Below are 13326 nucleotides of genomic sequence, written 5' to 3'. Positions count from 1 at the left end.
TCGGGCCTCAAGTGGAGCAGAACTGTTTCTATGGTTGCATGTGCCGCTGTAGTGGTGCAGTACGCCTTTACAGGGAGGTGGCTGCTATTAGCATTCATCAGGCAATGCAGCTCTCGGTGTGCTGCTGGAAAAAACTCATTTGCTTCATGTCGTGCGGCAGGATTGTGGATGGTAGACTCAGAGTTTTTACTGTGATTTTTCACTGCTTTTATGAGATTGATAGAGAAATCTTCTGTCACAGATTTTGTGAATTGCAGCAGAACTGTTGCTGCTTTGTTTGATTTCTTCCATTTTTTGGTTAATATTTAAATATTGTGCAGATGTGGCAAGCTGTGGAGCCACACTGCTTCATTTCCATGAGTCAAACGGGTGCATCCTTCCCCCCTAAGTTCATGCCCCTGAAACTAGGACATGGTAACATTTCTTTGTGTCGCACATCTGAAGTTGTCTCTGAAGTGCAAATAAACCCTAGTGAGAAAGAGCTGTGCACTTTGCACGTATTAGCATCAAATAAAGTGTGAAGGTGAGACCGTGAGACGCAGAGGTGATGGGACGCTCGTCTCTGAGCTCCCGTTCATACAAACATCATCAGTGTTCGCTTCAAGGTGTGTTCCACACAGATTTATTCATAAAGTGGAGTTTTTGATCTCTTTGCATTAAATAACTTCTGAGTCACACCAAGTTGCAGTCGTTAGATGGTTTACCTGCCCTTTGATTTATTAACCATCCAGAAAATAATCCTCAGACTGAGTTTCTTAAGCTTCAAAATTTAGGCGGGATCGATTCCCTGCTCCTTATCGGATAAATGTCTGCATGACTGAAAATGGAACGGAGAAAATGAATCTGACTGCTCAGGAGTGTAATGAAGCATCGATCCACAGTACCTTTTTGCTTTTTCTATTAGTCTGTTTATGGAGAAATGCGTTTATGCTGCATTTTTATCTCGCCAGGTGCCGAGGGAGCGCCAAATGAGTCCTGACTTTAAAGACAGGAATAGACGGGATTAGTTTAGAAGAGGCAGCTGCACTGCTGTTGCCTATAATTATTAGAGCTGTCTAGACAGGTCTGATGGCACAACTATTTCTGTCAGGAGTCGCAGTTGATGGACGAAATAATGAGCCACGCAGCAGTTAACTGATTTAAATATAATGGTTAGTTTGAGTCACAAAGTTGCAAGAAAGTATAAAAGGTCTTGATCAGAATCTCACTTAAAAGTTATTTTTTCCAATTAGGTAGAGTGATTGGACAAACTTGTCAACTATCGTTGATAGCCCAATCCCGCCATAATTCTTTTATTTATTTTTGAGCAATTTTTAAAATTTGTCTCGCAGGTGGAACGTCGCAACACTCTTTTCTATGTACGTAAAATAATTCATACTTTATTGATCCCCTTGGATTTGACCCATCCCTGAAGAACAGTGGGCTGCCGTCAGTTGAGTATTTGTCCAAGGATGCTTTGGCATTTGGCCTGTGGGGTCTGGGGATTGAAACACTCAGCGTCCAATCAGTGGTCAACCGATCTTTCCATTCAGCCATGGCCGCCCCAAACACGGAACACTTTATATCATTAGAAAGCTAGGATTCTCCCATTGCAAGGATACAACCATAACTGTAAACACAACCAAAGCTTTTATCAAACCACTCAGAAATGATAAAGATGTAGCTCACCATTCAGAGCGTCATCCTTGACATAAAAGGGCGAACTCTAACAAAATCAGTCTTTTTACGTCCACAAGGGTCCAATAAAACAGCTGGTCCACATTAAGGGTGTGAATATCACAATTCGATTCCGATTGTTGGGGTGACGATTCGATTCAGAATAGATTTTCGATCAATACTCCTAGTAAGTGTGTGTGTGTGTGTGTGTGTGTGTGTGTGTGTGTGTGTGTGTGTGTGTGTGTGTGTGTGTGTGTGTGTGTGTGTGTGTGTGTGTGTGTGTGTGTGTGTGTGTGTGTGTGTGTGTGTGTGTGGTCTGAAGAAGCAGCAAAAAGAAGAATACAATGTGAAACATTTTAAACTAATACAGATTTAATAACTTAGAGTAGCATGTATTGCCATAAACCAGCAACATTTATGATTGAACAGGAAGATTTAACAGGCACTAGTTAGTCTTAACAAGAGTCAGTTATGCACGTTGCAGTCGGCATGTAACTACAAACTAAATAAAGGTATGTCTTCGTTGTATTTCAGCAGATTGCAGCGCAGGAGCGCAAAGAGCGAGAAGCTACAGCTAGCACCGGCTCCAGCGATGATGTGTTCAAGGACACTTAAAAGGCTTCCAAACAGTCGAGTCAAAATCTTTATGAATCGGTTCAGAATTTTTAAAAATAAGAATCGCATTTTGGACATGAGTCAATTTATTTCCAGCACCTCTAGTCTACAGGTCTTACGTCTACAAGCCATTAAGCACCTCAGAACAATAAAATTATCTTTCTCATAATCTGTTAGTGTCCTTCTGTTAACTTCAGACTTTGGATCAACATCTTAACCAATCTAACTGAACACCCCATCCCACACCCCACTGGTGCAAACCCGCTGATCGGCAGGTTAGAAGTTTGACCTAACCCTAACACCTTTTCTCAGGTGTGTAGCTTGAACCAATTGTTAAACATTATCACTGATTGTTGCATCGAAATGCCATTACAATTCAGAAAACTACATCTCATGTGTACCCCTCATAGTCAAACACACTAAGAACAGTTGAAATGCCCACAAGATGTCTAAAATCACTTGCACGATAATGTCAACCATCTTTTTTTTTCTTCCTGACGAATATCGCTTGTAAAAATGTTAGTACATCGCCCAACCTTAGTTTTCTGTTAAAGGGACATTTTGCAACTTTTTCATACTTTTAAATAATTTTCTTGAGGCAGTATGTGCTAAAATGAACCTTAACAGGGTTGATGAAAGGCCACCCAGCCCCTGTAAACCCCTGTGGCCAGGCTGGGACTTAGAAAAATTGAGCTGACCTATCTGTCTGCCTTCAGCATATTTCCTGCATGTTTTAGATCATGAACACAGCTGATTTGTTCAGTTTAGTGATGAATCTCTCCGGTAGACACTTGGGAATGCTGGGAGATGTTTCAGCTGTTAAATTAAGGTGTTAGAAAGACAAGCGCGCAGCGAGGAGATAGTTTTGCTTCTACAAACGGACACTGGGGATGCTATAAGCAAGCAGAACTGCTTAATATCCCTTTAAACTGGTTTGTACCCTAGTCGTCCCATATATCTAACGCTTTTGGGCTCACAAAAACCAAACCGAGAAGATTTTCAGACGTATTCCAGATACCCATGACAACTTGCTTGCCTTGTCAATTTTTTTCATTAGTCCTCTTGATCCACCCTCTTTGTCATTCTTTGAGACGAAGTTCCTTGGGGGAGATTTTGGTTCTAAATTGAGTTGAGAGCTTGTTTATCTTCTAAATCGGATAAAAATCTATAATTCAGAAGCATTTTAAGGATATCCAGGCCTACATCTGGCTGCTCTTATAGTTTAATATCCAAAGAAGGTTGTCATGTTGAGCTAAAATTTACTTTTTGGATTTGTTTACACTGAAGTCAATTAGCACAACGAACCCAGAGTGGTGAATCAACAGGAATCTGACAGATCTGTGCCGGTAAAGTGAAATAAAAACATATTTGTGTTGTGATGTCAGAGTGGTGCAAACAGCCGTGAGTTGTCAGGATTTATTATCAGAAACAGCCTGTGTGTGTGTGTGTGTGTGTGTGTGTGTGTGTGTGTGTGTGTGTGTGTGTGTGTGTGTGTGTGTGTGTGTGTGTGTGTGTGTGTGTGTGTGTGTGTGTGTGTGTGTGTGTGTGTGTGTGTGTGTGTGTGTGTGTGTGTGTGTGTGTGTGTGTGTGTGTGTGTGTGTGTGTGTGTGTGTGTGTGTGTGTGTGTGTGTGTGTGTGTGTGTGTGTGTGTGTGTGTGTGTGTGTGTGTGTGTGTGTGTGTGTGTGTGTGTGTGTGCGCGCGCGTGCGTGTGTGCGCGTGCGTGTGTGCGCGCGCGTGTACGCGTGCGCGTGTGCGTGCGTATGCGTGCGTGCGCACGCTACATTTCGCTCGTTTTAATTTGTGCCAGAACTTGAGCGGCTCTCCTCTACTTGCTTGTGTTTACTGGAGTCCCACAGCTGTGAGTTAAAATAGACTTCTTCTCAGGAATAAAAGATTTAAAATTCAAATCTGCCTCCAGATGCCTTCAGCTGTCCAAACTACACTTTATATTAGCATTGTACACACACACAAATCGTTTGTGTGTTGGTGTCTCAACACCTAAACATTTATTATCCTCCAGCTCAGATCTGGAGAGCATCTTCTCATTTTAACAGACTAATAACATCAATTATTCATAAGACCTCAAAGATTCTGTTTTCTAACATGATCGTAAGAAAATTAAGTGACACAACCAGAACATTTAAATGAGTTTTGTGATTTTTTTTTGTGAAAATGTGTTTGCATCTTAAGTGGGTCACAGCTTTTGCTCTGAGTAAAATCATCAAAGTTGAAGCGTGGCCCTCCCTGAGACGTGTTCTGTGTTGTGGTGCTCATGTAAAGTGTCTCCCATCAGGTCTCCTACGCACGTCCAAGCTCCGCCTCCATCAGAGATGCAAATCTGTACGTCAGCGGCTTGCCAAAAACAATGACGCAGAAAGAACTGGAGCAGCTCTTCTCCCAGTATGGACGCATTATTACCTCACGCATCCTGGTGGACCAGGTGACCGGTGAGTGGAACATGAAGCCTCCCCCCTTTTTGTTCCTTTTTTACCTTCACATCTTCCTCCCCTCCTCTCCCCTGGGACTGCTGAACAGAATGACTCTGCCAGGGCTGAGAAATGCTTCAGAGGTGGCAGTGAAGCTCCCAAAAATGCAATTTTCCACTAGAGGTGTTCATAAATATGCAGCGATGGAATTTGAAAATGAGTTTAAAGTAACAGAACTCTGTGCTTCCAAATTTATTTCTCCCCTAGTTTTTTTCCTCGTATTTCTCATCTCTGAGATGTGCATGTAACGCCTGCTTTACGACATGAAATGCATTTAGAGCAGTTGGGTTTAATGTTTCTGAGCAGTCATGTGGAACCAGAACATTTTGTATTGAAATTGGAACAATCGGACGTTTTTCTAAGTGTGTGCCATGCAGGGTGGGAACATTAACTAGTTTTTCTTCAAACATATAAATTCTAGATTGTCTAAAAATGCACTTTATGATTTCTTCAGAAAATCTCTGAAAGCCAGAATATGAACAATGAACACTCGCGGCTCAGTGACTAAAAAATCCTTCACAAGCTGCATTCATCCGACGCATGTAGAAAAATCAAAGCACAGAAGACTGTATTCTAAAATGGGGAAAGCATGAATGACCTAAACTGTGGGTGTTTAAAATGACACAAGCATCAAACTGATGGATGATTGTTGTAGAAATGGTCGTGACCTCTCAGGTTTGAGATTGCCATTTTGACCAGTTCAGATTAGATTAATGAAGTTATAAAACCAAAAGCAGGGTATCCGCGGGTCCTTAAAAAGTCCATCCATTTAATCCATTTTCATCCGCTTATCCGGAGTCTGGTTGTTGTGGCAGTAGCCTAAGGTGAGAGGCCCAGACATCCTCTCCCCAGCCACTTTGGCCAGCTCCTCCCGAGGAATCCCAAGGTGTTCCCTGGCCAGGTGAGAGACATAGTCCCTCCACCGTGTCCTGGGTCTACCTTCAGGTCTCCTCCCGGTTGGACGTGCCCGGAAAACCTCACCAGTGAGGCATCCAGGAGGCATCCTGACCAGATGCCCGAGCCACCTCAACTGGCTTCTCTTGATGTGGAGGAGCAGCAGATCTACTCCAAGCCCCTCCCGAATGACCAAGCTTCTCACCCTATCTCTACGGTAGAGCCCAGCCGCTCTTCGGAGAAAACTCATTTCGGTCGCTTGTATCCGTGATCTCGTTCTTTCGGTCACTACCCAAAGCTCATGACCATAGGTGAGGGTAGGAACGTAGATCGACCGGTAAATCGAGAGCTTCGCCTTCTGACTCGGCTCTCTCTCCACCACGACAGACCGGTACAACGCCCGCATCACTGCAGATGCAGCACCAATCCACCTATCGATCTCACGCTCCAGTTTTCCCTCACTCGTGAACAAGACCCCGAGATACTTAAACTCCTCCACTTGGGGAAGGACCTCATCCCTGACCCCGAGAAGGCATTCTACCCTTTTCCGAATCAAGACCATGGTCTCAGATTTAGAGGAGCTGATTCTCATCCCAGCTGCTTCACACTGCTGCGAACCGCTCCAGTGAAAGGTGAAGATCACATTCTGATGAAGCCAACAGGACCACATCATCTGCAAAAAGCAGATCCTCAGGCCACCAAAACGGATGCCCTCCACACCTTGGCTGCGCCTAGAAATCATGTCCGGAAAGGTTATGAACAGAATCGGTGACTAAGGGCAGCCTTTGCAGAGTCCAACTCTCACTGGGAACGAGCCCGACTTACTGCCGGCAATGTGGACCAAGCTCTGACACCAGTCATACAGGGACCTAACAGCCCGTATCAGAGGGCCTGGTACCCCATACTCTCGGAGTACCCCCCACAGGGCCCCGCAAGGGACACGGTCAAATGCCTTATCCAAATCCACAAAACACATGTAGACTGGTTATGCAAATTCCCACGCATCCTCCAGGATACCCCAAAGGGTATAGAGCTGGTCCAGTTTTCCACGGCCAGGACGAAAACCACATTGCTCCTCCTGAATCTAAGGTTCAACAATCCGACGGACCCTCCTCTCCAGAACCCCTGAATAGGCCTTACCAGGAAGTCTCAGGAGTGTGATCCCCCTGTAGTTGGAACACACCCTGTGGTCCCCCTTTTTAAATAAAGGGACCACCACCCTGGTCTGCCAGTCCAGTGGGACTGCCCCCGATGTCCACGCGATATGATGTCCAGGCGATATTGCAGAGCAGCGTCCGCCAACACAGCCCCACAACATCCAGACTCTTAAGGAACTCCGGGCGGATCTCATCCACCCCTGGAGCCTTGCCACAGTGGAGGTTTTTACCACCTCAGTGACCTCAGGACCAGAGATTTGAGAGGTCAACCCAAAGTCCCCAGACTCTGCTTCCTCACTGGAAGACTTGCCAGTGGGATTGAGGAGGTCCTCAAAGTATTTTGCCCACCGATCCACAACGTCCTGAGTAGAGGTCAGCAGCACACTGTCCCCACTATAGATAGTGTTGGTAGCGCAAAAGGGTGGGTAGTCTGAATTGTAGTTTGGTGCATAAGCACAGACCACAGTCAGAACCCGTCCCCCCACATGTAGGCGGAGGGAGGCTACCCTCTCATTCACTGGGGTAAACCCCAACATACAGGCACCAAGATCGGGGGCAACTAGTATCCCCACCCCTGCTTGGCGCCTCTCAGTGGGAGCAACTCCAGAGTGGTAAAAAGTCCAACCCTGTCAAGGAATCTGGTTCCAGAGCCATGCGTTGAGGTGAGTCTGACGATGTCTAGTCGGAACCTCTCAATCTCACACACCAACTCAGGCTCCTTCCCCACCAGAGAGGTGATATTCCATGTGCCAAGAGCCAGCTTCTGTAGCTGAGGATCAGACTGCCAAGGTCCCCGCCCTCGACTAACACCCGTAGTCCTGACCTAAGTCTTAAAGTCTTAAATTTGCTTTTCCAAATTTAAGGCCTTAAAAATCCTTAAAAATGACTAATAATCCTCAAATACAGTTTCCAAAGGTCTTAAATTACCAACGACCCAATAAACAAGATTCTTTTCTATAAAATTTTCGTGAATTTCTAGTTAGTGTTCAGCATTTTTTGTGTATGATATTGGCATAAGCGGAACTGTACACCTTCAGTTGGTTGGGGCTATTTTTAGATGAGCACATTAGCTGGTTAAGCTAGTGGGAGCTTGCGCCATGGGGAAGTGCAAGATTAATGGTAACTGTATGGCTAATCCCACGTTCGCGACGTGGTTAGCACCAGTTCCAGGCAATAGCCGTAAATTATAGCTTAAATTTAATTTTAAAAAAATTGCTTAAATGTGGTCTTAGTCGCCTTAAAAAAGGTCTTAAAAAGTCTTCAATTTGGCTCACTTAAACCTGCAGATACCCTGCGAAAGACATCAGAAAAATGTGCTTGAGCAGAAGCACCAAAGATCCTATCATTGTAGAGATTACTTGAACTTTGGGGATGACCTAAAGGTAGGGGTGTGTATTGGTGATATATAGCACAATACAGTATGTGATACTAAAAGACAGATGATACTAGGGCTGTCGCGGTAACCGCAAAAATGAAATATCGCAATATGAAGAAGCCCACCGCGCTGCATCATGGGCCACCGCGATTACTGAACTTGGTTCAACTCAATGATGCATGTTGAGAAGGATGGCTGCACTGGTATCAAAATGAAACGTTACTTCGCTCCTTTGGGAGCACTTTGGTTTTCACTACGTCAGCTGCTGCGCAGCCAGAGTCCTTGGCCAAGACAGAGCTGCCACCAGCGGCAAAAAAATAATAATAAACGCTCGGAGCCCTGCTGAAGTCCCGGACAAGCACTGCTTCTGCAACCGTCCCGAAGAGAGTTTGAGCCGAGCTGGAGCTCACTCGCTACCTGCAGGAGGAATGCATCCACCCTAAAGAAACCCCCCTGACATGGTGGAGCAACAACCGGGAGAGAGTCCCTTTGCTCGCCAGAGTCGCACGCAAGTACGTGTGTGTTAGTGCAACGAGCGCACCATCCGAGAGGGTTTTCAGTGTTGCTGGAAATGTTGCCACCCCTCTCAGATCCTCTCTCAAACCGTATATGGTTAACATGCTGGTTTTCCTTGTAGGTAACAAGGACGTGACCGAGCTATAAATCACCGTCATTCGTGTGTGTGAAAGTGAAATGATAGTGCGCCCGCCCCCCGGCGCGTGCGCGCCCGGTACATGTAATTTTTTATGCTTGATTTTAAACAACTAAACAAAATGGGGACTTGTTTCTTATTTGTTAGATGCTGCAGCCAAATTTGCATTTAAAAGTTTAACCTTCTGAATTTTGTTGTTTTTAAGTTCAGTCGGACTCCGACTGTCGGAGAAACAAACGTTACTGCGATCTGTGTTGTTACTGCCCTTTGATCTGCATTCAGTAAAGTGTTATAAAAGAAGGCACGGCAATTTTTAACCTTTTTTAAATGTGTAAACATTATGTTTAGATAGTACTGCAATAAAAAAAAGGGCTGCAATAATATCGCACACCGCAATATTAAGCCACCCTGAATCACCGCAGGGGGAATTCCTCAACCGCGACAGCCCTAGATGATACTTAAAATTTTAAAGACTTAATTTATTTAGGAAACTCAGGCCAGACACATCCAGTGTTCTCACAAGAACTTGTTGTTCCGTTGGAATGAAGGCGGTAAAACTGCTGCCACCTAGCACTCTGAGTTGGAACAAAACACAAAAGTTTGTTAAATACTTGCATGTAAATTCTAATAAAAACTGATATTGCTTTTGAATATTGATGCAGCATCATAACATGAAATATTGCAGTATTTCAGAGTTTTGATATTTTCTTACATCCATACTCATATGTTGGATGAGCTGAAACCTTTTAATTACATTCCTGTGTGAAGAAGGTATGTGTTCATGATCCTTCTCGTGCCGTTCTACTTGCATATTGAAACACCGATTTTAACAAACGTAAGTCTAAATGTGTGTTTGCTCTAATCGATCCTTAAAGCTGGTCTCTAAGCAAAAGGAAATGGGACATACTAGGATGTAAGGAAAATAGTGTTATGTCGATGAATCATTACACAAAGGAAGCAAGTGTTTTTTAGAATTTACATGCAAACCTTTACTGTATTTCTTTTGTGTGGCGCAATTCAAACTTTGACTGCTAGGTGGCAGCAGCTTCTCCTGCCTTCCTGCTGGAACGAGATCTCACGATAACTCTGGATATCGCAGCAAGGACAGGAGAGGAGAAGTTTGACACGAACAAACAATCTACTGCAAAATTTGCAGAGAATCTATAAAAAACTGTCTGGTCACATCACGTAAAATTACTATTTAAGTACTGACATAAAATGGCCAGAGCTGCAAGCTGCTTTTTCATTTACCAACAACTCGATATTACAGTAAATGATGACTCGTCTTTGCTTGCTATCTAGAATCTTCTGGTGCTCGTCTGTTAACAGTTGCTCTGAGCGATCTCATTTGTTTTGATACATGGACCGCAGTACCCACATTTGACCACAAGATGTCCTTTTAACTTTGTGCTCCTTCAAAAATTGCAAATACTGTCTTGACTTGTAGTATCACATCGTATCATCTCCCCTTTGTTGTGATACGCATGCACCATATTGCCAGGTTCTCGCCTATAAACCCCTCTGCAAAAAACTGCAACTTACCCAGAATGTGCAGATTCTTTTTATATTTGGGTGTTTTTTATATTGAGCTATTTAAAATAAAAAAAATTGGTTATCTGGTTTATCATCAAATGGTTTACTACTACGACCCACCAATATTGGTACTCTGAGCTGAACTTTTCTCATAGTTCTTCATTTGCATTTAAATTGTCAGAGTAAACCATTTTTTATCATCACTTTGTGTGTGTGTGTGTGTGTGTGTGCGTGTGTGTGTGTGTGTGACTATAAAACATCTATAAGTTCCAATCTTCAGTGTGATAAACTCAATGAACTCTTTAATGCTTTTCTTTGCATTAAAGTTTTAAAAGCCTTAATTTTCTGCATGTAAAATATTGGGTCTATATAATCCAGCAGTGAAAGATGAATATTTAAACTGTCGTCCTCAGGTGTGTCCAGGGGGGTCGGCTTTATTCGTTTCGATAGGCGGGTCGAGGCTGAAGAGGCCATCAAGGGTTTGAACTGCCAGAAGCCACCTGGCGCCACCGAACCCATCACGGTGAAGTTTGCCAACAACCCGAGCCAGAAGACGAGCCAGGCTCTGCTGTCCCAGCTGTATCAGTCGCCCAATCGAAGGTACCCAGGACCCCTCGCACAGCAGGCACAGCGCTTCAGGTAAAAGGAGCCAAACGAAGCAGGAGAAAGTCATACGAGAGCCCAGAACTCTCTGTACCCATTCTGTTCACCTGAGGATCTAAATATCATTCATCTTATTATCGTCTCCCTAAGTAGATTCATCCGTCTCTGCTGTTCCTCCTGGCTCAGCACAATCCTGTAGTTTCGTCTGATTAACACAAATACGGACGACACGAGTAACACCTTAAATTATTCAATCAGTGGTTGATGAAATCTTTGAGAACATAAATAAAAATGTAAAACAGCTTTGCCTGCTTATCAGCAATCTCTTAGGACCGTTTTATACGAAGCGTCCTCTGTAAGAGGAGCTTTTGTTGTGTGGGATGATCATTAAATAAAAAAAGTCCAGTCAGCAGCTTATGAAGGTCCATCTTAGTGGTACATAAGAGAGGAACGGCTGATTAATCATCCAGTTACTCATCAGTCATCCTGTCAGAAAGCATCAGCCCACAATCTAATAAAACCAGAAGCTTCCTGTACTCAAAAACTGTATTTTTCCTTTGTGCCTTCAGGTTGGACAACCTGCTGAACATGGCTTATGGAGTCAAAAGGTAAACGCAAATTCTTTTAATCATCTTCTTTATTTGATCCTGGAGGAGTCCTGACCTAATAAGAGCTCTGGCTATTGTTGCACAGGGAGCAGCGCTGCACAGGTGTGCCCTGGTTCAACAAGAATAAAACCCCCTAATGCATCCTGGGGTCCAGTTAGGAGATTCTTAATGTTTCTGCTAAAATAACTTTATAACTGACAGCAGTGACGTGGCTGATTAGTGGAGAATCTGTCTCCTTAAAAAGTAGAGAAACTAGGGCTGGGGGTAAATGATTATATTTAAAACGGTTATTCTGACTATTATTTTATCGAATAGTCGACTATTCTAATGACTATTTAGACAATTAATCAAATGATTATTTTTCTATTGCACAGTTAATAAAAACCAAAAAATCTCAAATAAATTCCTAAATGATTAATTGTTACTGTAAGAGAATAAACACTACAGGCCTTCCATTTTGTATAACACTGCTTTTATTGTGTTGGTTGGTTATGTTCTGGTGACGTGTAGAACTTGGGAGTGCAGGCTGCTGCCTGAGAGGTGGTTGGAGACGGAGTGTCTCCATGCTGCTTTGTTTTGGTCACTTATGTGTGTGAGGCGAGTGGTGTTACGATCCTTCCTGGGGAGTTTGGCTCCTGTGCAAAAAGGAAGGGACAATAACGGGATTTAAAAGTTAAAATAATGATCAGGTTTATTTACAACAACAACAAACTATAAATCTTTCCATCCACAGGTTGGGAATAATAAAACTAATTCTGCCTGTGGGGAATTAAAACAAAAGTACAAATAACTAGGGATGTCCCACTGGGCAAAGATTACTGGGTTCTGGACCAAAATGAGGATCTCCAAAGGTCCAAACTCTAACCTGGGTGGTTAAACCAAACTCAAGGTGATATTTTAAACTAAACCGAAAACCCACGACACTCTAAATGTAATAAAAGGGAGATCTGCACCACAAAAACGATGAACTCTAAACCAAAACGTAACAGCTTATCCAAACGCAAGAAGCTGTTAGCGAAGATGCTAACAGTGGCTTTACCAACGTTAAGTTCAAGTTACCTAAATGAACCAAAAACACCCAGCAAACAGGCCAGCACGTAGGAGAGACTGCTACCACCAAAACAGCTCTCCTAATGTCTGAAAGAAGCTCCTTTATGAAGGGAGAAACGCTCCCGGTGATTTTCATCATCTGCGGTAGAGACAGAGCAGCGCATCTGACCCCGGAAGTTGTTGTCCGTTGCCGGGAGACGAAGGTGGGCTAAACAGGAAAGGAATCTAGTAGCAGACGGACATTATTCCGGGTCTTCGGTATTTGGCAGAGATGTTAGTGAAGGCGGAGAAGAGGGTGAACGAGAGGGAAAACAGGCAGATTCCTCCTCTATTTACAAACTCCTGGGGATGCAACAAGTGGGCGTGGTGCGTCGACTACCGGATCTGACGTCGACAAATTTTTAGAATTGAGCCGTCGACGCTTCGCTACAACCCTAAGAGAAACAAACCTGGTCCTCTCCTTCATCCTGGGTTTGCAAAGAAACATCTGATGACTTCCAGCAGTCATGCAGACTCTTTATCATTTACATTGCTAAGCTGAGTCCCATTCTGTCCTGCTCTGAACTTGAGACAGTTATCCACACCTTCACCTCCTCACGCTTAGACTACTGTAACTCTCTTTTCACATGTCTGAACAAAACCTCCCTGAACCGTTTACAGATGGTTCAGAATGCCTGTGCTCTTCTTCTGACCAAG

General features: G+C 43.7%; 1 protein-coding gene across 5 annotated transcripts in view; it reads left to right on the top strand.

Annotated features, from left to right (window-relative positions):
* Positions 1–13326, top strand: part of elavl2 (ELAV like neuron-specific RNA binding protein 2) — a 58670-nt gene that overhangs the window by 40019 nt on the left and 5325 nt on the right. For 4 of the 5 annotated variants that reach the window (XM_015946968.3, XM_015946966.3, XM_015946970.3 and 1 more), the window contains exons 5-7: positions 4566–4719; positions 10783–11008; positions 11542–11580. In XM_015946968.3, the coding sequence (XP_015802454.1) occupies positions 4566–4719; positions 10783–11008; positions 11542–11580 (419 nt within the window). The remainder of the gene's footprint in view (positions 1–4565; positions 4720–10782; positions 11009–11541; positions 11581–13326) is intronic. The other variant, XM_054747823.2, reaches the window with a different exon arrangement.

This window comes from Nothobranchius furzeri, chromosome 2, assembly GCF_043380555.1.
Source record: "Nothobranchius furzeri strain GRZ-AD chromosome 2, NfurGRZ-RIMD1, whole genome shotgun sequence".
Taxonomy (NCBI): domain Eukaryota; kingdom Metazoa; phylum Chordata; class Actinopteri; order Cyprinodontiformes; family Nothobranchiidae; genus Nothobranchius; species Nothobranchius furzeri.
Note: the sequence above shows the minus strand (reverse complement) of the source record. Positions and strands in the feature narration are given on the sequence as shown.